The sequence below is a fragment of the Cricetulus griseus genome, chromosome 2, assembly GCF_003668045.3.
Source record: "Cricetulus griseus strain 17A/GY chromosome 2, alternate assembly CriGri-PICRH-1.0, whole genome shotgun sequence".
Classification (NCBI taxonomy): Eukaryota; Metazoa; Chordata; class Mammalia; order Rodentia; family Cricetidae; genus Cricetulus; species Cricetulus griseus.
The window spans coordinates 313652872-313680714 of NC_048595.1; the positions used below are offsets into that span (position 1 = coordinate 313652872).

Consider the following 27843-nt stretch of genomic DNA (forward strand, 5'->3'; position numbering starts at 1 on the left):
GTCTCATAGAGTACCATGCAGAAACAAGACACCTGGATCCATGACCCAGACCATTAAACAGAATCTAGAAGAAGAAACTATGTGGAAATATGAAATAATTTAAAGAGAATATGGAGTTGAAACAAATTCACATATGTTCAAAACAGGCCACACCTTAAGAGTATCTCATTTAAATTCTGTCAGTCACTTACAGTTGCATAGAAAAGAGATCATAAATCTTTTTATTTTGTCTCAGTAAGAAATTTTCCATTGCTATTTAAGAACCTGTAAAGCCAAACATATCTTCAAACCCTTTCACTCAATGAAGGACTTGACATGTCTCAAAAATATAGTGTGTGCACACTGGATATGATAATATATTTTATATTTATTATATTAATATAATTATATTAATTATTGACTTCAATTTCTAGAAATTTATATCTAATTCTCCCATGGGGAAAATGTGGTGATATGAATGAGAATGGCCCCCACAGGCTCATATGTTTGAGTGCTTGGTCTCTAGTTAGTGGAACTGTTTGGGAAGGATTAGAAGGCATGGCCTTGTTGGAAGAGATGTGTCACTGGGGGCCAGCTTTAAGGTTTCAAAAGTGCACACCATTCCCAAATAGCTCTGTCTACTCTCTGCCTTATGCTTATAGGTCAAATGTAAGCTCTCAGCTACTGCTCCAGTGCCATGCCTGCCTGCTGCCATACTCCCAACCATGAAGGTCATGGAATCTAACCCTCTGGAACTGTGAGCCCCAATAAATTCACTTTTTCTGTTATAAGTTGCCTTGATCATGGTGTCTCTTCACAACAACAGAAAAGTAATTAAGGAAGTTTAGTGCACCCTACTCAAATCTTAACTTTGGGTTCATGTTAACAGTTGTTTAAAAAATGTACAGAAATCTAATGTCCAGGGTGCTCTTTCTATCAAAAACATGAGATTTGGGGTAGAATCAGGCATAAATTTAATGCTTTCTCAGTGATTTCATTGTGCACCGAGGTTGGGAATTGTTTTTTCTATACAAACTAGCGAACTAAAACCATAAATTCATTTTTCTTCATTCTGTCTAGTTACAGCACTGTTGTTTGGTATCTATAGTTACTGGCTGTGAATGCTTAATAGGGTGTTGTAGTTATTGAGTGTGTAAATGTTTGTGCCCCTACTGATTATGGTAGAATAGGTGGCAATGTAATTTAAATATATATTACCCATTATCAATTTAAGAAGAGTCTTAAATGTGATCATCTACAGTATAATAACAAGAGTACCTTCTGGTAAGAATCCAAATTCAGCTAGTGCTTCTTGGTATCTTAAATAGAGACTTACTATCTTGGAAACCTTATGTACTAGAATACTAAACAGACACAGTGATAGCAACAATGGAGCAATTAAGCTTCTCTGCTCTTGCCTCTTCTAGCTACTGACGGTGACCGAACCTATGCTGACCTTTGCTAATAGAACTGCAGGTGTAATGGAACTGTGGACAGATGTGTGAATGGACTCATATTGTTAAGAATTACCCCATGGATTGGAAAATAAAATCTTCGCCTGTGCTGTTTAGAGGTTTAATGTGCTACACTATTGACTGTGGTTGATTAATAAGTCATTAAATAAGAGTCTGAAGCTAATCCAGACAGCGGAATATGTTATGGTGAAGTTCTGTCATCACCAATGCAAATACAATTACAAATACTATAATTATGAATGAAAAGCCATTACAGATAGAGATGGAGAACTCAATTTAAAATTCTACTACTATAGCCTGCTTAATTCCATGAAATATGCAACAAACTGTTTAGCTGGTGGGCAAAATTCTTAGCCACACAAGTCATCATTTCAATGAGTGCTCATGAGATCCTGGTGCAGTAGAGCCCTGGAAGGAGCTCAGCTGGGAGACTGGGCTGCTGTGTTAACAGAGGAAAGTAAGAGAGAGTGTTAAGTAGGGCTGTCATCTGGAATGTGTGTCAGCATGAAGATTTAAAATAATATGTAATACTGTTCCCTCCCAATTCCATAACTAGGGGCACAGAGTGAAGGAAATTCGAATTAAGAAGTTCAGACTCTGTCAGAAAGATATCAGTTTAGTCTTGGCATCACATCTTGGTGAGTAGTGGTTGAGTGAGTTCCTATCTGTAAACATACTGGTTTCTCTTACACATTCACAGGAGGTTTTGGGGGGAAAAGTCAAGATGGTAGAACGGGATTGAAATGTGAAAATGTTCAGCAAGCATGTGGCAGACATTGTTTGTCAGTGACTTGTCGAACTACATCCTGTGTTATTCAAGGGTAGATCCTTGATCTTATTTAGAAACTCAGCCAGTATACAGGAAGTCATGATAAATCCGATTTCATCCTGGTGGCTTTGGTTTCCAATGAATGATTGGCTGAAGAATAAATAAGGGCAAATGTCACATGTTTTCTCTCATATCTGGAATCTAGACTTTAAAAAAATATGTATGGGCTGTCGCAACGGCTCAGAGAGTAAGTGTAGTTACTTCACAGACCTGATGACCTGAGTTCAGTCCTTGGATCCCATAGTGGAGGGATAGAACTGACTACCAAAAGTTGTCCTCTGAATTCCATGTAGACTTACATCATGTGCACACAGAAACAATGCTAAATTAGCATCTATAAGATATAAGTGGAAGCAGCATAATTTGGGGGAAGAAAGGGACTAATGGGATGGGAGATGAGAACAAGACAGGGTGGTGGAGGGTGAACAGGACAGACACTGTGTGTTTCTTCTAATGTGTAGAATCTGGACTTTAAATATACATGATGTGAAAACAGAAGGGGGCTGACTGGGGGAAGAAAGGGACAAGCTAGATGTAGGAAGGGGAGCAAGAGAGGGTAATGGGTCTGTGGGAATTAATAGAGCACAGAGTCCAGCGATACATGTGTCATAATAAAATTCATTGTTTTATATGCTCATTTTATGAATAAAAAGTGAATTATTTCAAAGACATAAGTGTAAAATAAAAAAGAGAAGAAAGCCCACATTATTTGGTTATTGTTTCCTGTCTCTACTTGCCTTAGCCCTAGGGCATGACTAGTGTGTTTTTTATTCTATCCTTTCCTGTGAATGGAACTGTAACACATGGCCTTTTATAATCCACTTCTTTTATTTAAGATTTCCAGGGCCCATCCCAGTTGTAGCAACCATCAGCCTGGCATTCATTTCTGTGACATAATATTTTATCATGTGGCTTTATTACTCTTTATCTGTTTGTTCAGTCACCACTGAGTTGCTATGTTTAAGACTATTTTAAATAGTTCCGCTATAAACATACACATCTTTTTATTTCACTTCTCTATGGACTTAAGTCTTCTTTTCCCTGGTAATAATTTTGGAGTAGAATTTTTGGGATCCCCAAGACAAAGGGAATTCTCAGAAAAATGCAAAGGAAATTATAGAGTCTAGAAAAACACAGATCCAGACTGGGTCAGAAAAAATGTAGGGTGTCTCCAAGAGAAAGGAAGAGAAACTCTTATTTTATATTGTAGGTCTGACTGACTGGAAAATTATTTTCAAAGAAACAAGCTAAATCATAGGCCAGCTTGTTTCCCAGACAACCAGGGAAATACACAATTAAAAAGGAAGACTCCAGGGGACAAACCTCAAACACTGTCCTCAAGAGCAATTCCTAATTTGACTGGGTCAGATTCTAGTGGCATTTGTATTCAAAGGTCTTGTAAAAACAATCACCAGTAACAAATGGAGACTAACCAGAGTGGAGAAGGCTTAAAACAAGCCCAGAAACACAGTAGCCAACATCATACAGTATGCTACCCAAAATGCTTCATTTACCAAACTCAATCAACAAACAAAAAATACAGCACAAATAAAAACAACAAGAAATCAGGCAAGTGTGACTCAGACACAGGAAGGAAGAGGAAGAAACAGAACTGCCTATGAGACTGCCCAGGCAGACCTAGAATGAACAGACAAAGCAGGGTTTGTAAATATGCTCGAACAACTAAATAAAACCATGTTTGCAGAAGTAAGACGCTGTGAGGAAAACATCTTAGCAAATAGCTCATGCCAATCTTTTAGAAGATACACATAAATTAAAAAAATAGCAAAACAGAAATTTTGGAGTTAAAAGTGAAATGTAAATTAAGCAAAATGGAAAATTTGTGAGAGGCATAGCAGTAGCCTTGAACCAACAGAAAAGAGAGACAGTTTGAGGCCAGATTGACAGAGACCATGAAAGCCAAAGAACCTTAGAGCAATGAGGGATAACTTTATCCATACACATATCCATATGTGTAGGAAGACCACAAGAAGTAAGGCAGGAGCAGAAATAATACTTGAAGAAACAAAAGTTGAAAATTTCAAATTTGATGAAAAACATTAAGATTCACATCTAAGAACCTTGCTAAATTCCAAGTAGGATAAACATGAAGAGATACACACATAATCACACCAAGAGAATATAGTCCAACTGCACAGCCCCAGGCTTACTAAGGTTCAGTTCATGATTTTTATTTTAATGATGACACACAGCTTACTTGTATGTCTATTCCATTTTTACTTTCAGAATAATATTCAGTAAATTTCGTGGTATAATGAACACGTAAAAGTATATGCAACTAGCTTTTTTTGGTTAGATGATTTTGCCTAGCTGGAGGCTAAGGCAGGCTAGTTTGTCTAACCTCTGATGTAAGGTAGATTAACTATATTATATTTTTGGTTTAAACTGTTTGCAACATACATGTGATAGGCTTATTGGGATCTAAACCCATCATGAGTCAAGGAATGATTATATTCTATTTTACTCAATATTGAATGACATTTACACAGAGATTATGACCTAAGAATGTTAAACATGAAGTATTGATTAGTAAAAGCATTGTAACACCCATATTGAAAGCATTAGGAGTGCTGATGATATATATAGGTAAGAGGGAGAGGAGATGGTGGTTTAATTTGAAGGCCTACCAGAGAAGGATTTTAATGTTAGTCCTCATCTCTAAATAACGACTTCAAAGATCACAAAATAATGCTGAGAATAAGTAATGCCTTAGGAATAAGAGCAATACATGCTTAATCCCAGAAATATGGAGGAAAATTGTTCTCCACCCTTGGAGCAGCTCTGGGCTGGGAGTGAAAAGGGGAGTGATTTCTACACAACTTAATTTTAAACACATGCACATAATTTTATGTCCATAAAATGCAAACTAACTTTTAAAATTTTATCACAGTTTAGTGGTCATATTTTCTACTTGTAACTGTGGTAGAATGCACACAATGTAAAATACCTTAACAATTTTAAATGTAAAGATTGCTTAGCATACACACTTGTGCCAACCGATCTCCAGGACTCCAACTGTTTTTAAGTCATCTTCGAATGTATTCCTTCCTTTACTGAGTTCTGGTTTGTATGTGAGCATCTGCTACTGTTCACTGTTTCTTCTTAAAATTCAACCATCTACACCCTATTATTCTAATGTTTACTAAGTTTTTGAGAACAGGGACTGATTCCTTTTGATTCTTAACACAATATTCTTGTTTCTCTGTTCTTTTATGCTTTAGAAGTATCCTGGTTCTGGAAATCCTGTTGGTATTTTGACTGGTATATGTTCTCTGGGCCTGAAATTCTGGTTTTGATTATTCCAGGAATGAGCCCAATTTTGCAAATGGTTGTGAGACTCCTGGGGATCCTGTTTGCACCTGGATGTCTTTGGTGGCTGAGAAACCTGAGGAGCTGTTACATACATAGATGGGGTTCTGTTCTGTCCCCCTGTACTATTCCTCCAGAGTCTGCAAGTTCCATAGAGACATTATCTCTTAGTACTTAGACTTCTGATTTCTGTGGGCTGGTTTTTTTTTTTCAAGAAAGCTTATCAATTTTAATGATCTTAAAAAATAGTCCAGCTCTGGGTTTCATTGATTTTTCTCAACTCAGGTTTGCTGACTCTATCAGTTCCATTGTGTTAGTGAGCCCATCCAATAAGTTAAAATTTTTATTATTAATTTTTAATTTTCAAATTTCTTTCTACTTGTTTTCTTTAATTTTTAATATTCTACTATAATCAGGAATACTCACAATGTCCATTTAAGCATTTATATTTATTTATTTAAATAAATAATCATATTTAATTGAACATCCTTTTGTGGTAAAGTGTTAATTTTCCTATTCTGTTTATATGTCTACAGCCTGTGTTTCCATTGTAGATTTTTCTTATTTTTAAATTATCTTGTTTTTATTAGCTTATAAAGAATGAGGTTTTTATTATTGTATTTTCAAAGCAAAATTTGTTTTTGTTGTTTCTTTCAACCCCTTCGATGCCAACCCCTCCCACTCTGTGCCCTTCCACAGCAAGCAGCCCCCAGCACCCTTCCCGATTTTCTGTCACACTTGGCCCTTTCTCAACATCTCATCACATCACTCGCCACCCACTCAGGCCTCCAATTTGGTGTCATCGTCTATGCCCATCCCTTACAATTCATTGTTCACAGACATACAGATATGTAAGAATTAGGATCTACGTATGAAAGAGAACACGCAGCACTCCACTCTCTGAGATTATGTCACCTCACTTAATATAACTTTCCAGGTCCCTCATTTTCCTAAGCATTTCAGTCTCCTTTTCCTTGACAGGTGTGTAAAGTTCCATTGTGTATATGTGTCACATTTTCATTATCCTATTTTCTGTTGATGGACAGCTGGGTTGAGCCCATTTCCTTGCTATTGTGAATAGTGCAGTTATCGTTGTGTATGTATAGGGATCTCAGCGGTCAATAGAGACTCTTGCTGTATGGCAGGACTGGTACAGCTGAGTAGTTAGTAGTTCTAGTTTTTGTTTTTCTGAGGAGCCTTTGTACTGATTTCCAAGGTGATTGCACCAGTTAACCCTCCTATCAGCAGTGGGTAGAGGTTCCTTTTCTTCCCACAACCTCTCCAGCACTTCTTTTCTTTCTTTCTTTCTTTCTTTCTTTCTTTCTTTCTTTCTTTCTTTCTTTTCTTTCTTTTTCTTTCTTTCTTTCCTTCTTCTTCTTCTTCTTCTTCTTCTTCTTCTTCTTCTTCTTCTTCTTCTTCTTCTTCTTCTTCTTCTTCTTCTTCTTCTTCTTCTTCGAGACAGGGTCTCTCTGTATTGCTTTGGAGCCTGTCCTGGCTCTCACTCTGAAGACTAGGCTGGCCTTGAACTCACAGAGATCCGCCTGCCTCTGCCTCCCGAGTGCTGGGATTAAAGGTGTGTGCCATTTCTTTTCTTGATCATAGTCATTCTATCTGGGGTGGGAGGGAATTTCAAGGTGGTTTTAATTAGCAATTTCTTAATTCTTTGTGTGATTTTATTTATTTTCATCTTATGTGTATGAACATTTGCTTGAATGTATGTTTGTGCACCATGTTCAAGCAGTGGCCACAGAATCCAGAAGAGGGTGGTGGATTTTCTTGCAGTGGAGTTAAAGATGGTTGTGAGCTGCCATTTGGTTGCTGGAATTGACTCAGGACCTCTGGAAGAGCAACCAGTGTTCTTGACTACTGAGCCATCTCTCCAGCCCCAATCTCCATTTTCTATAATAGCTGTTTCAAAGTCTTACAATTCCAGTAGCTTTATAATTTTGTCATTGGCAAATTGTGTTCTCCCAAGAGTTGAAATATTTGTTTATCTTTATATAACATGTAATTCTGGTTTACATTCCCATTTAGAATGTGACCTATAGAAACTAGTTTTAGTTGGGTCCTGTAGGAATGCTAGCATTTCTATTTTAATAGCAACTGATCTCACTAGACTTAGGCACACATCCTAACTGTGAGCTGTGGTTCCAATGCCAGTTCAATTTTAAAATTCTTGCATTGCTAACCGGGTTTGTCCTCTTCAATAACTTGTTTTGAACATGGATAGAATTCTGTGAGCTCTTCTCTCAAAGCTTTTAGGGTACATGTTAAGGTAAAATGTGTGCAAACAAAGCTGAATTGGGAGAGAATGTCCATCAGCCATGGAAGGTTGCTTTCCTAAATTATTCTTTTCACTGTGCTCCAGGCTTTCTGCTGTTTTTAGGTTACTTTGTTTCATCCTGACCAGAAACCACCCAGTTCTACATCTTTTCCATCTCTGGCGCCAGGGGATACAGCTGTAGATAGATGGTAAATGGGAGAGACTATTTTATTTTCTTAGAGTTTTGGTTTCTGAGTTCTGTTGTTAACTGCGGTCATCATTGCTGTGGATGTCTTGAAATCTAGGGCATGTGAGAGTAGGGAAAGGTGTCTGGTGAAGGGGGAGGGCCGATAGAAGATTCCTTGATTCTCTCTGAACTTTATGGATTCCTTTTTTTTAGTGTCTCCAGCCACACAAGAAGCCGTTCCTACATCTTGCTGTACCACAGTGCTCTCTTCAATGTCTGAATCTTTTTAGACTGGGAACTCCCCAGAGGAAAGAAAATGTAGACTTGATGGTGTTACAAATTCCAATGTTTCCCCCAGTTCACCTTTTCCAGAGTCCTTAGGGAACAACACCACTGATTCTATAATATTTTATAGTTGGGCTAACCTCAGAAATGGATCCTTATTAAGTTTTTAAAAATGTATTCTAGATGCAAGTCGGTTATCAGTCATATGACTTGCAAATATTTTCTATAGTCTATGGCTTATTATTTTATCCTATCAATGTCTTTAAAAGAACACGTGTGCTAATTCTGGGGAGCATAACTTATTATTTATTTCTTTTCTGGATTGTACTGTAGAGGTCATATTTAAGAAATCTTCATCTAACACAGAGTCACAAAATGGCCAACATGCCTTATTCCAGAAGTTTTATAGATTTTGGTTTTGCACTGTGTCAATGATGTAGCTTGAATTTTGGATATAGAGTGAAATATAGGCTGAAGTTCATTTATTTGAATGTGGTGGTCAAATTGTTATAGCAGTTTTTGTTGAAAAAGAACAAATATATCTTTTCTCTGAACTGCCTTCCCACTTTTGTAAAATATCAGTTATCTGTAAGTGTGATTCTATTTCTGGATCCTGTGTTCTGTTCCATTAGTATGTCTATTTTTTCATTGTAGTAAACTATATATGTAATATTAACATTTAAACCACTTACAGGTATACAGTTGAGTGGTATTAAATGCCAGTGTTATGTAGCCATTGAAACAGTCTATAAGCAAACCTTTTTTTCCCCAGAAGTCTATAATAAAGGTTTTATTTGTACTTAATTCTCCAAACCAACATCAAATATTTCAGGGGTCATAAGGCCATGTTCCATGTGTTCATTGGGGTCAATAGAACCAAGCATCACTTAATTGTTTAAATTTGAGCCATAAGCACATTATTATTAGTGTTCCCATTGCTTTGTTTCATTCTTGCATATACCTTAGCCTGGTGTGCCATAAGTAAAATCTTTTGAAAACTCACTTAACATATTTTCTGTGAGGATATTCAAGCATTGTATTAATATGGAAACACATAATAATCATAAGGATATTGTGGTGATTTGAAAGAAAATGGCCCCCAAAAGGAGTAACAGTACTAGAAGGTATGGCCTTGTTGGAAGCAGGCTTTGAAGTGTCTTTAAGCAAAACCTTTTAATAATTCTAAACATAAACCCTAGCCCTCTATCCTTTTTCCTGTACCCATGAATTAACCTGGACTAAGTATTTCATGTGCAATCATACAGTATTTGTTATAGGACTGGCATAGTTTAGGTAGCATAATATTTTTAAAGCATGTTTTGTAGCACATATGAAAATTTCATTCCTTTTATGGCAAAATATATACTCACTTAAATGCATACCCTATATTTACTTATTCAGTCATCTTTGATGGGCATTTGAAGTGTTCCACCTTTTGGTTGCTGTGAACAATGCTATTAACACTGATGCTCAGCTATCTGCTTTGTGTGTGAGTGATTGCTGGATCATATGGTAGTTGTGTATTTAACTTTTTGAAGAATTGCCAAACTATTTTTTATATGGGCTGCTCTATTTTACATTTCTGCCAGAAAATCAAAAGGATCTCAGCTTCTCCATATATCCCCAACACTTACCACTTCCCAGTTTTTAAAGCATAGTCACCCTATTATGTGTGACAAGTAGTATTCCACTGTGGTTTTGTTTGGGCTTCTCTCACGACTAATGCGTAGTTTCTTTTCATATGCTTCTTCATTGAGGAAATGTCTAGTAAGTTCTTTGTCAATTTTTTAATTGTGTGAGTCTTACAATTTTTTTCAAGATTTCTCTGGGTACTTGAGACTTACTACAATTTGTATATATGATTTGAGGATCATCATTTCCATTTTTTGTGAAACACTGAAATTGTATTAGAATTGTTCATTGTTTTGTGTGATACTGCTATATTTTAGCATCATTTTTGTGAACATGAGATTACTTTCCACATTGTTAGGTTGCTTAAATTCTACTCAGCAATATTTTCTACTATTAAATATACACATTTTACATCCTGGATTAAATTAATTCTTAAGTAATTATTCCTAAATGTGTTATTGTAAATAGAGTTGCTTCCTTAATTTCCTTGTGAGCTTGTTTGCTGCTGATTTATAGCCGCACAGCTGTTTTGTGTTAATCTTGGGCTCTGCAACTTTGCTGAACTCCTAAGTTTTAGTACTTGCAGATTCTTTGGGGTTTTCTATATGTATGCTCATATGCTACATGATCTTGATGATGGTCTCTCTTCTTTCCAGTTTGAATACATTTGATTTCTTTTTGTCTAGTGTCTTTGATCAGATTCACACATTGTTGTAATGACCATTCTTAGTTGTTAACTTGAATACATCTAGAATTAATTAAACCCCAAATGGCTGCACACTCATGATGGATTTTTCTTGATTGAATAATTTGTAGTGGGAAGACTCACCCTGAATCTGGATCTTTTGAGGTGGGAAGAGCCACCTTAAATCTGGGCCTTTGGTGCAGCTTATATAAAAGACATGGTAGAAGGGAACACTTGCCTTTTGCCTGCTTTCCATCAGGAGACAGCCATTGTTGGAATAGCCTGACCATAACCTATAAAAACTCTAATAAATCCCATATAAACCTATATTCTTTCTATCAGTTCTGGTAAACCCTGACTAATAAGACTTTGGTACCAGAAGAGGTTCTAGAGCAACAGAAGTATAAAAATGAATATTTTAAATATCTGTAATGGCTTTCCAAATTTGCCATTACCTACAGTTACTGAAGCCTCTCTGTTGTGAAATGATCTTTTTGAACACTTTGAATATATGTTGCTCTCATTGGCTTAATAAAGAGCTAAATGGCCAAATGTGGGGAAGAGAGTGTGGGGATGAAGAAGGGTGGATGTGGGAGAGCTACTTAGAAACAAGCCTAAGCTATCAGCCGATCTTTTATAATTAATAAAAAGTCTTTGTGTGACTTCTTGGCAGCTGGTTGGAGGGAAAGAAAAGTCTGCTAACACCTCTTCCATTACTACACCTCCTCCTAGAAGTTTGGAGAGCTCTACATACCGATGGTGTGAACTATTTCACAAACTTATCTAGATAAGTGCATTTAATTACCCTGATGCACCTATTGTGAGAAGAAGAGATCTGGTGACTCTATAAAACTTTTGAGAGTCTGCAGAATCTCAAATGAAGCTAGTTGGCTGCTCCTACTGTCTTTGGATAAATTGACAAAAGAAGTGAATTGGTCTGTGATGGAATTAACCAACCTCTAGCATCTCTGGATGCAGTGATGAAGTACAAAAATGAAATATTTAGGAGGTAGTGCCTAGTTGGAAGAATTGAAAACACACTCTGACAGGTCAGATCACATCCCCATTCCCCCACCTGTTTTCTGCCACAAACTCAGTTTCACCTCAGACCCAAAGTGATGCGTGCAAGCAAAGTTGCACTGAACCCTCTGAAACCAAGAACCAAAACCAACCTTTCCTACTTTTAGCTGATTTTATCAGTATTGATAACCATGATGGAAATCTGAGTAACATCAAAACTGCTGTGGTTTAGTAAAGCTGTTATTGCTCCGATATCCTGACTGCCCACTTTTCTCCTGTCCTTTGGTGATTCTAGGATTCTTATGTTGGCTTGCTTGATGTTCTACAAGCCCTTTAAATTCTATGAACTCTTCTCATTTTTTTCATTCCTGACATTAAGTCATTTTAATCAATTCTAGCTTCCATTAGTTTGTGTTCACTGATTCTTCTTTCTGTTCAACTCCACTTGGATCCTTGCAGTGATTTTTTTCATTTGTTTGTATATACTTTTTTTCTGTTCTAGAATTTCCTTTGATTCTTTTTAAAAATTTTCAGCTCTCTATGTGCATAAGTGCCACACTAAGCAATTGCATTATGAGAGCTACTCATCCTCTATTATTTTCTCGTTCTCTTTGGGCAGACTGTTGATATGCCTTTAGTTCTCTACACTTGAGACCAACAGTTTTGAAGTCTAATGCTAAAGGCTTTTTTAGAGATTGTTATTATTGATTAATTTGTCCCCACTTTGTGTGTGTGTGTGTGTGTGTGTGTGTGTGTTTCTGGTATGGCTATACACACTTACTCATGTGTACATGCATGTGGAGACCAGAGTACAACCTCAGGCCATCCACCTTGATTTTTTCTTAACCTAGGGTCTCTTGCTTGCTTGGAACTTGCTACATAGGCTAAACCAGGGAGTCCCAGGCATTTGCTTGTCTTTGCCTTCCTAAGTGCTGGGATTACAACACATGCTACTGCACCTGGCTTTTTTTTTTTTTAAAAAAAACAAAACAAAACAAAACAAAACAAAACATGGGTTCCAGGGTTCAAACTCAAGTCTCCTCATGTTTGCAAAGTAGCCCTTTCCTGACTAAACTCTACTCAGCCCAGATTTGTTCCTTTTAATAGGCCATGACTTCCTGTTTCTTTTTATGCTTCCGCATCTTAGCATTGCTTGAAAACTGGACATTTGAATCTTATAATTTGTTAACTTGGTTTGAAATTACTGCTGTAGGGACTAAGGCTTCCTTGGGTCTTTTCTAAATTGTGCTTTCCTTGGATATGTGTGGTGAATTCTTCCTAAATGCACTCATATACATGGTTGCCTTGATATAACCCAGCCCATAAACACCTGCCTCTTAATGGGAAACATGGAAAGTAGAGAAAAGATACTGCCGTGTATCCAGCTGCTGTGGATTGAAACCGTCATGGTAGGCCTGTACAACAGCCACTCTTCTCCTGGAAAATAAAGGTGTTTAAACAGACTCTAGAGTCCCTGACAGTGTCTTCTGACAGTCTCTGCTGTCACAATTGTCCCCAAGGTAGAGGTGAAACCCTGTTGAGTGCTACTCCCCTTGCTTCCCAGACATCATCTTAGCTTGTCTCTCCTAGAATTCTTTCTTAGACAAGGAAGAAGTGTTTATCCTCTTCCGTGATCTCAAGGGCAGGTGGGATGTTCCCCGGATTCTGCTATTGTGAAGGTGGACAAGCCCTGGAAGAAAGTGGCTCCTCAGGATAAATTTCTGCTGTCTCAACAGCCATGCTGCCTCGTTTGAAGGTACTTCTTCTAGAACGAAAGTTCTGACACTTTTGGGCTTCCTTCTTTCCTGGGGGCACTAGTCTCTCTTCTGTCTTTTTCACTTCACTGGGTTGTTTGGACAGCAAATATAACACAACCTCTGCCTGAGGCTTATGTGACTGTTAATCTTGTCATATGCATTTTAAATGACATAAGAGAGACAGGGACACATCTAGGCACATATTTGAGAATGTTTCTAGAGAGAATTAACTGTAGAGAAAAATCTGCCTTCAACCTGGGTGTCTCCATTCTGTGGGTGGGGAAAAAGGAGAGGCAGCTGAGCGCTGTTTCCCGGTCTGTCCTGGTGTAAACTGCCACAGTCTATCTTGCTCTTCCTACCTTGTTGGAAATGAACTAAACTAAACAGCTTCTCCCTCCTAACGTTGTCTCTGTTAGGTATTTGGTCCCAGTGATGTGAAAAGCAATAGACTTTGGGAGTGTTTTTTTTTTTTTCCCAGAGTGCACTTAAAATGAAGGGCCCTGACAACTTGAACAGTTGATGGAATCTAATATATTTAAGTGGAGTGTATAGCCCAGTCTTATTTGCCTAGACTTTTCTGCTTTGTCCCTAAAGGCGGTAGTTTTTGTGATCTCTATTGCATCTCAGGACATTCATATCCTATATATCAGTGCACTAGATGGGACATTTACCTAGGTTCCTCACAGAAGTTTACTGCAAGAAGCTTCATTTGAGCCTAATACACACCCATGTGAGAACTTTAACCAACACATTTGTATGTATATTAGAGCAGTAATTTTCAAGCCTCGATACTCTAGAGACTCATCCAATGGACTTTCCCAAACCTTGATTTTTATGTTCTAACCACAGATATTATTACTTTTCTAAGTTTGATGTGGAAGCCTGAACCCTACATTTTCAAAAGCTGTCCAGGTAATTTTTGATAACAAAGGCAGTGTATAGCCACAGCCCTCTGGCTATTATTAAGAAAATTAAATGGTTGACAGAATATCTGGGGCTAGAAATACCGCTCAGTGTTACAACAGCATAGGCAAAGCCCTGGGCTCCAGCTGCAGCATCTCCAGGAAGGAGGGGATGAGGAAGTGGGAGGGAGGGAGGGACATGGATTGCTTTGCTTTTGCTTTCTGTTTTGGCTACAGTTGTATAGGCTATAGCTAAGCACAAGGTTTTAAAGTTTACACCTTAGTTCTTAAATCCATCATGACCACTTACTGTTTTTTTTTTTTTGGACAAATTACCTAATCTTGAAGCACTTCAGTTTCTTGATCTATAAAGAGAAATGTTAGGGTTACTATGAGCATTTATGCAGACTGTACTGGCACAATATTTGTACTGTAGCACACGATGTTGGCTGCTTTTTTGGTGTACAAGAGCACCACTAGATTCGTTCTAGTGCAGGAGTCTATTTCAGGCACAACTCCTCGATCTGGATCTTGGGAGGTTTCCTAGGGCATATTCCAGAGGGCATCACAAATACACAGGATGTGGACTAGCACAGGCCTACAGTGTGGTGGCCTCAGTGCACGTCCACCAGGGGGCGCCCGAACGACCTGAGCTCTTGCGCCAACCGCACGGCACCCACGCGCGCGTGCTCACTGGGGCCACGGAACCTCCGCCTCCGCCGCCGCGGCTTTCCGTGTGGGCTCCCGAATTAGACTTCTGTTTTCTTGCTGCCTCGCCTCTGGCTCACCGGTCGGCAGCAATAGCGACTGCGCTGCACCGGCCCTCGCGGCGTGGGCCGCGGAAGCTCCGGCGCGATGCTGCGCTGGCTGATCGGGGGAGGCCGCGAGCCGCAGGGCCTGGCCGAGGTAACCTGCACTGGTCGGGCTGGCTGCAGGGCGGGGCCAGGCTGTGGGGCGGGGCCAGGCCGTGGGGCGGGGCTGGTCGTGGGGCGGGGCTGGTCGTGGGGCGTGATAGGGCCAGCAGAGGGGCGGGGTGGCGCTGTCTGAGGGGCGTGGTGGGCCGGCAGAGGGGCGGGGCAGGGTGTGCTGGGCCATTAGCGGGTAGGTAGCCTGGGGGAATGTAGGGCTGCTTAGGGCCACCCTCAGTTTAGAGAAGTGGGATTTAACTTCAAACCGGCAGGGGTGACTGACTCTCTTGATGTATTTGAACTGATACCTCTTGGAGACATCGACTGGCATTTGCTTAAGGAATGTGAAATTCACTAGTTGCTTTTTGAGAAACCAAGTCAAGAAAATGATTTCTGTTTATTTAGTATGTGTATGGTCTCATTGCCACTTATACTTGAAATAGTAAAATGATTTTGCCTCCTCATCTGAAATTTGTGTCATGTGCCACCTGAAACAATTTGTGTTGCATTTTCTTTCTCATAGGAAGCATTTTTACAATTAGGATTATTGTGAACAACTTGGCAGTTTTAACTCCCTCAGCTTTGCCATTGACACTGTGATTTATAACCAAACCAAACCAAACCAAACCACTTATTTCATATGATTCTAAAATCCTTCAGGTTATGGAAGAATTGTGGATTATTGAATAACCATATAACATACATATGACAATTTGAATTAACCTGCTTGTTTGGTTAGTATAGTATTTTTATTAACCAGTTCTGTCATGCCTGGCAAACTCTCACTTGTAGGAAGCAGTTTCCATAATTAAGCATCTGCTGGAGGGAGACAGGATAAATGCAAAGCCATCACCATGGGTGGACTTTTTCAAAAAGCATTGATGTATGCTGGTTCTTACATTTTTTTCATGTAAAAGTACTGTGGTTGTGCAACTGCCTGAATATGCACCCCTGATTTTCCCTAATGTATGCAAGAACATTGCCTTCAGCCTTCCAGTCTGATTCTTAGTCCTGAGGTAATCTTGTCTCCTGAGGATAGTACAGTGTCTATTGTTGGCCATGGTTTGGTGTGATGGGGGCAGTGTGTGAAAAACAGGCATGCTGGTAAGTATCCCTAACACCTAGGAGAGGCCTCAGTGACAAAGACTTAATCTAGTCCAAAATGTCACTTGTGTTAAATTTAAGAAAGCTTGCTTAAGAACAAAGTTTTTTATGGTGAAATTATATGGGGTTTGACCCCAGAAATGGGGCCAATAACACTTACCCTGTAGAGTTAAGTTACAAGGTGTGTGTCCTTAGGGCAGTGTCTGCTATTGGCCTTCCAGATAATACTCTGCATGTTGGAACTACCTTTATCAATATGGTTGCCCAGAGTTGAATTCGGGAGTCTGAATTATTTCATTACTATCCTTGTTCATTGAGCAGACATCTCCTGAGTGCTTGAGGAGGCTGCTGTAGTCCATATTTGATGCATTCGGTTTGTAACTTTGTGTCTAACAAAGTGTGTGTATGTGCATGTGTGGGGGGGTCTGTGTATTTGTGTGTGTCTGTATGCATGTATGTGTGAGTGTGTGTGTGTGTGTGTGTGTGTGCAAGCACACCGCTCTCTCCCTCCCTCCCTCCCTCCCTCCCTCCCTCTCTCTCTCTCTCTCTCCCTCTCTCTCTTCTCTCTCTCTCTCTCTGTCTGTGTGTGTGTGTGTGTGTGTGTGTGTGTGTGTGTAGGACTGAGGACAACTTGTAGGAGTTCATTCTTTCCTTCCATCACGAGGGTCTGTGATGATCTCAGGTCTTAGGCTTATTGCCAAGTGCCTTTACCTGCTCAACTCTCACCTTGGTCTCCAACAAATTTTGATTGAGAAACACTCCTAAAAAAATTGAGCGGGATTGATCCAATAGTTTTAAAGTCAGGCTTATTGAGACTCAACAAAATAAAATTTACTGTTTGCAAGTTTACTGTGGCTTGAAAATAATGAAGTTTTTGGTAAGAGCAATAATTCCATGTAGAACACAAATGATCCACCTGATATTATAGGAACATATGTATTACTATTACATGTAATACCTTGTGGCTTTTAAAATCTTCTGTTCTTGCATGAATACTGTGCAGTTGAAAGTCATTTTGTCTTTCTGTTTTTGCTTTTTTTTTTTTTTTTGTTAAAAGAAAGCTGCTTTGCAGACAATAGGAGAAGACCAAAGTCAAAACCCCTACACTGAGCTGCTGGTCCTGAAAGCCCATCGAGACATTGTCCGGTTCCTGGTGCAGCTGGATGATAACAGGTAAGAGACTTACCCCTGTGCGCGCGAGTGGCTACTGATTAGAAAGATGTGTTAGAGTATTTCTGTTGAAAACAACTTCAACATTAATTTATCTTTTGTAAAAAACAAAATATCAAGATTCCAATGACACCTGAAGGAACACAAACAACTGAAAGTAGTAACATTTGGTAAAAAGTTGAAATGGACTTTGAACTCTGTTGAAAATATGTTTAAAGCCCGTGTCACCTTGTCATGTCTGCAGACTTGTGGATTACATTTATTTGCTTTTTTATTTGGTGTTTTGGGAAAACATTGTCAGGAGGTTTTAGAAATATTCTTACTAGTTTAGAAGCAGCAAATGACTTTAAGAATTTGATTTTCTGGCTGTCAAATCTGAGGAACAAATATGGTATTTAAACATTAGGTATCTGCTAGAATATGCTTGTTGTGGAATATTACTTTATCTAGGCAAAGATGTGTTACATTCATTTATGTGGTGGAATATTACTTTAACTATGTAAAGATGTATTGCTTTTGTTCATGCTGCATTTGTTTAATTTTGTTTTGCCTTGCCTGCCTAAGACACCTGATGGGCCTAATAAAAAGCAGAATGGCTAATAGCTAATAGTCAGTAAAGGGATAGGTGGGGCTGGTAAGCAGAGAGAATAAACAGGAGAAGAAATCTAGGTTTGATGGAGAGGAGAGAAGAGAGGAGGGAGAAAAAGGGAGACAACAGGGGCAGCCAGCCAGGCAGTTGCCAGACAGACAGACACAGAGTAGGACATACAGAGTGAAGAAAGGTAAAAAGCCCCAAGGCAAAATGTAGATGAAGGTTAAATTAAGTTATAAGAGCTAAAGCATAAGGTAAGGCCAATCATTCATCACTAAATAGTGTTGTGTCATGATTTTGGAGTGGATTGGTGGCCCAAAAGAAAGCCTGCTACATATGCTGGTTTAGTGGAAGGTAAAGTAAGGTTTTAACTTGACTTTCTGTCATTGATGAACCTCTTTAAAACTATACACCATTCTCTGATTCCTGAGTAGCCTGCATGTTGTTGTCTGCCGTGTTTGCAAGTGGAGACAAAGGTGTTCAGGTCTGAGGGCCGAGTACTTAGCTTATCACTAAGCCTGTTTAGCTGCAGTTGCATCACTGATGGTGTCCTTTCTGAACCTGATTTGGAAGTGCCATGAGAGTGAGGACTTTGCTCTTATTTATTATTATTATTATTAATATAGCTGTTGAATGAGTGGACGACTCCCCAGCTTATTCAGCACCTGGTCCTGCAGCCCACTCTAACCTTCCCTGGCTCTGCTGTCCCTGCTGTCCCGCTGTGACTTCACTGCTTTTTTTCTTTGAGCTCCTGAGTGACTGCAGCTGTGATTACTGTAACCCTCCTACTGCTATCTATTGACTGTCTTTTCAAATTTTTTATTATGTGTAGTTTAATTGTGACACAAGTGACAAGAGGCCAATTTCAGAGATAGAGTTCTTCCCAGCATTCCCCTCACCTCAAACACCAGCCGCCATCTGTGCCTCCATATCATCTGTACTTCTGACCAGCCAGCTACAAATCCCAACTGCTTCCTCCGGTTTGAAAATTCGTTGGAAGGACTCAGCAAAGAATTATGCTAATGGTTACAGTTTTGTTATAAATTAGAAATTAAGAACTGCTGGGTAGATTGCACGGAGGGAGTTTGAGTCTCAAATGCAGAACCTCCAGGTCCTCAGGACTTGCTGCCTTCCTGCTATATTGTGTGTACTGCCAAGATGGGGGCCCACTGGAACCCTGGGCTTGCAGGTTTTGAGTGGGGTGTCACTTCATAGGTATGTTTGTGCAGCGAGTTCTTCCTAATCACAGCACTTCTGGTCCTTCCCTTGGAAGTCAGAAAGTTGGTCTGCTCTCCTGTGGTATTACAAAAAGCCCAAGACTTCTCACAGCCCATCTCTTCAGCATAACCCACCCATCCCCTGCCACAATATTTAAGAGTCTACACTACATCATCCATTAACATGAATATTGAAGCCACTTCTATCACTAAGGAAATTTCAGGGATTTAGAGGCCTGCTTCTAGGAACTGAGGGCCAAGACCAACAAAATACTTGTGCAGTGCATCTCGATCATTGCTTGAAAAGCTTTGCCTCTTATGCATGTTACTAGCCAGATTGCATTGTTTTCTTATTGTGCTGGAAGACAACCAAGGCACAGCATGGAAGTACAACATAACCTGCTTGAGTCTTTGGTTAATATTTTTTTCACTACAGTTTTGGAAGTATAATATTTACCTGTTTAAACAATCATTTCTGTAGGAAATAGCATTTCTGCAAAGGTGGAATTTTTGGATAACTGAAGGTTTTATCCTAGTAAGTTGCTGGGTTAAAAACATCCAGATAATAACTTCTAGCTTCTATTACACAGGCCTTAAGGAGTTCTAGAATCATTTTGTTTGCAAGACTAGTAAATATAAAGCATACTCTCAGGAGCTAATCTTTAAGCTTGATACGGACTGTAGAATGTCCTTTATGGTGTGTCCTTTGGGTTGTTATTACACAGTTAGAAGAATCTGAAAACAGGGCTGAGTTGTGGGGGAGGGGTTAGGAAGGGAGTGCTGACAGATAGTATGTTTCTTCACAGTGACACTCATGAATATTCAGCTAGTTAGATAGGACCAGTCTCTAAACAGCAAAATCTGTAGCTGAGTGTATCAGAGATTGCTCAAGTGCTGACCCACACTTGCTGGTGTGAAACAAAGCAGCCATCACGTACTCTGCCTTAGCTTTTTATTCCATCGGATGAGAGTTTTGACTTGACTCACCTGGCCAATCTTTTCATTTGAGAATTGAATCTGGTCTGCCCGTGTCTGTGGTCAGCTAGTAGACTGACTGAGGTAAGATTGGGTGGCAGGATGGTAGCCTTCTCCTTCCATGTTGTGCTTTTAACTGAGTGATGTGGACTTGTGACACTGACAGGACAAGTCCCAGAGCGGACACTTTTGTGTCTCTGATTATGCCACAGTTGCTGCTGTTCCATTGACCAGGTAACATAAGAGGTGACACTGGTCCACTTAGGTGAATAAATTCTCCATGTGTGGACAACTAGGTCCTATTGTAGGTGGTGACTGTAGGAGCAGGGAGTAAATTATGGCCTTGTTTGCTATGTGCCACAGTAATTTTCAGTGTCCAGAATGGCTTGCCTTTTGCCTTTAGCAATACAGTGGTCACAGATCTTCACAAATCACTTGGAATTGTTTCTGATCAAGTCATTAATGTATCAAAATTTACATATAGTTAAAAAAAGCTCAGTTGCAGACCTGTAAAACATTGAATTTCTATGTTCTTTAAAAATTTTATTCTGTAGCAAAAAATTTCTCAAAAGTAAAGATATAACAAATATATGAAAAACCTATTCATTATAATATTAGGAAAATAATTAGATCTCAGTGACTTTACTGTTAAAGTGTGGAGCCCTTCCCCTCATCCCTGTATTGGAGATTGGAGGGTTCATACATTCCAGACAACATTGTACCTGCTGAGCCATGTGTCCAGCCCCCATGGTGCTTTAAAAAAATTAATAAGTAATGTTTGTGCCTATTGATGGGATATTTTCGTTTCTAATAGTTCAGTTGGAATTATCTTTGTTTTAGCAAATTATTAATACACTGTCAAATTCCAGAAAATACCTACTTTTTAAAAACAAATTGTCTGTGTTATACTTTTTATTTGTTTATTTGTAGTTTTTGTAGGTGTTACATTCTGGTTGGTCAGCTATTGTAATCCAGGTTTCACGCTTCAGGTCTTTAGATAATATCATCTGATTGAAAATTTTGCAGAAGGATTTTCTTGTTTTCTTGGTGGCTCACCTAAAATCAGTGAGTGGAAAATTTTCTCGATTGGTTTTTGAAGATACCAGATAAATCCTGTATATCACCTAACAGACAGCTGCCTTTTCTTCTCCTCTTTGGTATTTTTTGAACATGAAGTGAGGGTCATATTGATTGGGAGATCTTCTTCAGAAGGCTAAGCCTCAGCAGGAATCTTCCAGAACATGGACTATGCTGAAATTGCATGCAGTGCTGTTTAGTGCTGTAGTGCTGACACACCGCACTAAACCGAGTTCATGGCACACTCTAAGACCGGCTTGCTCTGCCTCTCATTTGACCCTTCCTCACTCCTCCAGGAAACAGACAAGGTTATGTAGGATAGTGATCATGACTGGAAAAGAATCTGATGACCCATGAAGCACCAGACTGCAGGAAAAGGTGCTTTTCGGGAACTGGTGGGGCAGAATTTTTAAGACAGTATTGTTTGGCAACCCACTGAGAACAAAAAGTGGGCTCTCCCGTTAAAAAGGTATTTTAAAGTTAATATCCCTTCTCATTTACTACATTCAGAAAACAGAAATCAGTAATCAAAATGGCTCAGAGAGCTAAGGAAAGTGACACGTGCCTGTAATTCTTACATTAGAGAGGCCAAGGCAGGGGGATTGGAAATTTTGAAGCCAGCCCAGACTATATACTGAGCTCTAGGCTATAGCAGAATAACACCCTGTCTCAGAAAAACAATTTTTAAAATTGTACTGAAAAATAATAGACAGTGCAGTAAAATTAAAGAGACAGGCTGTTTTGAATTCTTGGGTTGCCACAGAAACACTATAATATGCTAAGTGTTTGCATTATTAGAGAGAAAAAAGGACAGGATTGGATGGGGGATGCTGAGACCTGGTTCTGCCCCATAGGGCGTCTGGAGGAAGGATTGCCCCTTGGGGTTGGGTGTGTTCTCTAGATGGAAACAGTGAGGATTTGTGTCACTTCCCTCGATGGTCTTTTGCTGAAATCTATCTAAGTAGAGCAGGACCCTAATTCTAACGTCTTGTTTAGTACTCAGAGACTTGGAGCCAGTCCAGTTTGAGTTTGAAATGGACCTGAAGTCCACAGCTGAAGGCAGCTGGACAACATGTTTCTCACAGCTGACCAGCTAGTCCCCTCATGACGTCTGAAAGGTGCTTATTTGGACCTGATAGACTTCCAATATTGTATGTTAGGCAATTTAATTTTTAAATTACATAAACACAGTCATGTGGGCCTTTGGGCAGCTTTTGAAAGAGCTGTACCTGGAAAAAGCTATAAACAGAACCCTTTTTTTTATCACAAGTTTCAGTAGCCAAACTGTTATTCACAGACTTTGTAGCAAGTTGTTACAGTGTATGCCTTCCAGTCTGGCATTCTGACTAATTGTAATATAGTAGATTTTGCTAAAGCCGGTTTAATGCCAGTAAGACAAAACCCACTTTGTTCTGGTCCAAGATTCTCAAATGACTTGTAAATCTGCTTGTTGTTTTAGGGTGTATTTTAGTTGAGTGACTCAAAATATGTTCATGTTATTTGCATGTGTCTCACCATCCTCTCCTTTTTTCTTGTTGCAGTTTTAGCCTTCTGACTGTATTTTAGAAGTATGGCTACATTTTGCTCAGTTAGCTAAGTTAGCAAGGTTTGAGTGGGTGACAGGAGTAGGAACATCGTAGCTGCTTGATGTGGTAGCATCATTAAATTTGTGAATAAACAGAATTTGTGTAATCACATTTCACCTTTAAATAATCTTTTAGCAATAAAGTTGTATACTCTCCAGGTCAAAGTACTCTTCCTCAGCTAAAAACCCTTACTTATTTGAAAGTCACTGCCTTAATGTCTTCAAACTCGAGTTCATAAATTTGTATGACAGTTTGGGTGTGGATGAGGAAATAACTGCAGTGAGTTGCAGCATTGCATACATGTCTAAATCCTACGTGTTCATAATGAACTTAAAAAAGAGAACTTACTGCTCACTGTAGGAGAATGCTAAGAATGAACATCATTTTGAAAATTGATAAAAGACCCAAATCAAGACCTAGATTTCTTTTCTTCTTTTTTCTTCTTCTTCTTTTTTTTTTTTTGGTATTTCCCATCTTTATGTGGATTTTTTTTTAAATTGTTGAGCTATACATTTTTCCCTCCTCCCATCCCCTCCTCTCTTCTCCCTCTTTCTCTCTCCTTTCCCCTGCCCCATGCTCCCAATATACTCGGGAGATCTTGTCTTTTTCCCCTTCTTAATTGGATCCATATATATCTCTCTTAGGGACCTCTTTGGTACCTAGGTTCTCTGAGCTTCTGGTTTATAGGCTGGTTGTCCTTTGCTTTATGTCTAATATCCACTTATGAGTGAGTGCATATTATATTTGTCTTTCTGGGTCTGAGTTACCTTACTCAGGATGGCTTTTTCTAGTTCTGTTCATTTGCCTGAAAATTTCAAGATGTGATTGTTTTTAACTGCTGACTAAGTAAGTACTCCATTGCATAAATGTACCATATTTTCCTTATCCATTCTTCAGTTGAGGGGCATCTAAGTTGTTTCTAGATTCAGGCTGTTAGGAATAATGCTGCTATGAACATAGTTGAGTAAGTATCCTTGTGGTGTGAGAGAGCATCCTTTGGGTATATGCCCCAAAGTGGTATTTCTTCGTCTTGAGATAGAAAGACACTTAAGGAATGCTCAACATCCTTAGCCATCAGGGAAATGCACATCAAAACAACTCTGAGATACCATCTTACACCTTATTCTGGAGAGGATGTGGAGCAAGGGGAATACTCCTCCACTGCTGATGGGACTGCAAACTTGTACAGCAGCTTTTCTTATTTAAATCATCTTAGCATCAGTATCAGTAATATTTTGGGAGGGGAAAAATCTTTAGCATTGAGCATCATGGTTTTGTAACCTCTGAGATACAGGGGATGAAAAGAAAGCTTTTTATGTGTCCATCGTAGGCTTACTGGTGGAAGCTTCATAAGTTAAACTAACAAGAGAAATAGACATGTAATGTGTACATTATGTCCACACACCAGAGTTCTCAGCAATTGATAAACTCAAAGCAGTGATAGAAACTTGTGTTAATATAGCACCATGTGTGTGGTGGTAGTGGGGCGTAAGAGCACCTCAGGTTTATTTTGTATGTATATGGGTATTTGGCTGGCATGGTCTTTGCACTCCTTGCATGCTGGGTACCACAGAGGCTGAAGAGGTCATCATATTTCCTAGAATTGAATTACAGACAATTGTGAGCCACTCTGTGGGCTATGGGAATCGAATGCTGGTCCTCTGCAAGAGCAGTCAGTGTCCTTAACTGCTCAGCCATGTCTCTAGCACCCCTAATGTAACATCTTACTGAGAGAACAGCAAATTTTTAATGATGAGTAACTCAATTGTGGTTAAATCTTGGGCTTATTTAGCATTTTAAGATGAGAGCAATCAGTGTGTTGAGAGTGGCAAGGCAAAGGAATAGGACTGTGAGTACCTTGTGGTGAATCCTCAGAAGACAGATACTTTGGGGAACTAATGGTTGGGTAGAGCTAGTGAATGAAGTCTGCATGTGTAGGCTTTGTCAGCACCAGTTCATCTCCAGCCCTCCACATGGATGGACTGTGTCCTTTTTAGAAGGATGGGTGGGTAGATGCTTGTTTGTTTCTTTCCAGTTACCTTCTGCTGTAAATAATTACGTTAGGTATAGTTGGGGATTACATACTACGATCCTCCTCAAATAAAATAATTTATCTAATGATTATTGATGGTTGTTTACATCACACACAAAAGGGCTTCCTTTTTTTGAAAACATACACACGTAGTTTTCATGATGGAGTATACAGAGCGCCTATGAGGGGACCTTACTAAATGGTCCAATTGGAATCTAGTGACATCTGTAGATTTATATATGTTAATCTACTGAAAATATGGGATAGAGGCACATGTTAAATGACAACACAAGAATGTAGCCAGGAAAATTTAGACTAAGAACACAAAACTGAAGACTTTTTTTCAGTACACATCGCAAAGAAAAACATATAGAGAACAAATAAATAGAATAAAAGAAGCTTTAGAAGTCTGTGCAACAATTGTAATATGTGGACCTTATCTGAGTCTTGCTTTTAAAAATAATAAACTTAAAAGCAATGGGAGACAGCGAGGGGAATGTGACCACTAAGTACATGAAAACACTGGGAAAGTAAATGCTCCACAGGCAGCGCCTTTAGGGGCTTTGGATACCAAAGTGGTATGGCGGGGGCAGGGGGTGCTACTCCTATTGAGTTCTTTGGCAGGGGTGGAAAGGCTAAAACGAAGTTGGTTTCCTGCTTTGGAGAAATGTTACACAGAGTGAAGGTTGGCTTTAAGATTTCCTGAAATCCAGTGTATTCAGTTGGACAAATGATTGTGTCTGTGTTCGTATTCATTATGCAGTGAACTGCAGGTTAGCTGCAAGAAGAAAGGAAAATAGACATACAACCTTTAAGCACCCAGTGAAACTGCTGCTAATGCCAGGCATTGATTACTATCATGCCAGCAGTGAATGAAGATGGAGTTGTAAATCTCAATACCACATTCAGAACAAAATATCAATAATCTCATATCCCCCATATCTATAAAGTACATATGTGGGATAAGAATCATGAATAACGGTAGATAAAAGGTGCACACTGAGCCCTGCAATTGTTCTCACTAATTTTGCTCTCACTCGGTGCTTAGAAGGAAAATGACTATTTGTAATGTATTGAGTAAGGTGTTGCTGTTAGAACTCCTTGAGAGCAAAAAAATGAATTCAGATCAGCTTCCCCAGCGAAGACAGCATTTATGAGGAAACAGGTCATTTTATAAGTCGAGGTTTCAACTTACACCTTAAAAATTTCCAACCAAAGTAAAACCACAGAAAGCAGAAACTTCCTCAGTTTACTTAGACAGAGGCCCACTTTCCAGAACATTCCCCCTCAAATTGCCCAGCTCCCTGAGAGAAGGCTTAGCCTTGGCAGTGGTGACAAGCAGGTTGATACACAAAACTGACAGTAGAGAATATTCTTTCCAGGTGGACCAAATGCACTGTTCCCGTCAGCTTTCTCTCATCATCTTCCTTGGCTTTGGTGCAGGAAGTGTCTGGGGTGACACATTTCTTTCCACATTCCCATGTCACCCTGGGAGAACCCTCCTTTGCTTCAGGAGCAGCCCAGTGCCCTGTAGTGTCCTCATGAAACCACACACACTAGCTCTGATTTGTTTCAAAGCATTCTGCAAGGAGGGTTTTGGTGGGCACAAATGACAGCATTGGCATTCATAATTACTACACAGGAGATGACTACATGGGGTTTTTATTATACCATCTTCCTCATCTTTTTATACATTTAAATTTGCCGTAATGGAAAGTATTAGAGCTATTTTGATATAGAAGAAATAAAAATGTCAATATAAAAGGTATTTTTTTGTTTCAGAATCATAAGTGCTTTATATATATATATGTATGTACACACATGCACACACATATAAAATGTTTGTGTATGTGCATATGAGTTGTGTTTTTACATGTATGTGTGTATATATGTGGAGGCCAGAGGTCTGTCTGGGTGACCTTTATCACTCTTCATCTTAAGTTTTGAGACAGAGTCTCTCATTGAATTTGGGACTGGTCACTAGTCTCCTGGGATCCTTCTGCCTCTGCCTAGCCCTCAAGCTCTGTGTTAGAGACATGTGCTGTCATGCTTGAGTTTTTATTGCATTCTGGGGATCCCAACGGAGGTCGTAGTGCACACCTGGCAGGCACTGTATGAAATGAACCACTGGACTTTAAAACATTCCAGTGTGGAATCTGTAAAATACTCCACATAGAAAAATGTTACTAACATCGTGTGCCTTCGAGGGTGGAACTGGTTAGTAACAAATGTAGGAATCACATGGACGGATGACATATGGACGGATGACATACATACTAGCTTACTGGAGTCTGGCTGGGAGGAGTTATCAAGGAGGAAAAAGCAGCTTTGCTCATGCTCCCCCCTGAATCAGGCAGATTCCCTCTCCCAAAGGAGAGACACCAGAGATCCTGACAGTGGAGCCGTCCACTCACCCTGAGGCTTGCCTCAAAAAGAACAGACCAGAATGTTGTCTTTGGTTTTTCTCTTTTTACTCTTTACTCTTTAGGCTCTTTTATCTTTGGGTGGCCTAGCACTCCCCTCCCAAATAAATACACAGACGGAGGCTTATTATTACTTATAAATTCCTGGCCTTAGCTTGCTTGTTCTTGCTAACTTTTCTTCACTTAAATTACCCCAACTACCTTTTGACTCTGGACTTTTTCCTCTTCTTACTTCTGTATCTCATATTTTTACTCTTACTCCATGGCTGGCTGGGTGACTGACCCCTGGTGACCTCCTCTCCTTGTTTATCTTGCTCCTTCTTCCTTTCTTTTTCTGGTTTCTTCTCTTCCCAGATTTCTCCTCCTGTTTATTCTCTCTGCCTGAAGGCCCTGCTTATCCTTTCTCCTGCCTGCT

The 27843-nt window shown here is 39.4% G+C and overlaps 1 protein-coding gene across 1 annotated transcript in view; it reads left to right on the forward strand.

The window, feature by feature from the left end:
* Positions 1–15015: 15015 nt before the first annotated feature.
* The window catches only part of Wdr41 (WD repeat domain 41), a 46581-nt gene continuing 33753 nt past the window's right edge, over positions 15016–27843 (forward strand). The window contains exons 1-2 of the mRNA XM_027401708.2: positions 15016–15250; positions 17414–17529. Coding sequence (XP_027257509.1) covers positions 15200–15250; positions 17414–17529 — 167 coding nt within the window. The 5' untranslated portion in view covers positions 15016–15199. The remainder of the gene's footprint in view (positions 15251–17413; positions 17530–27843) is intronic.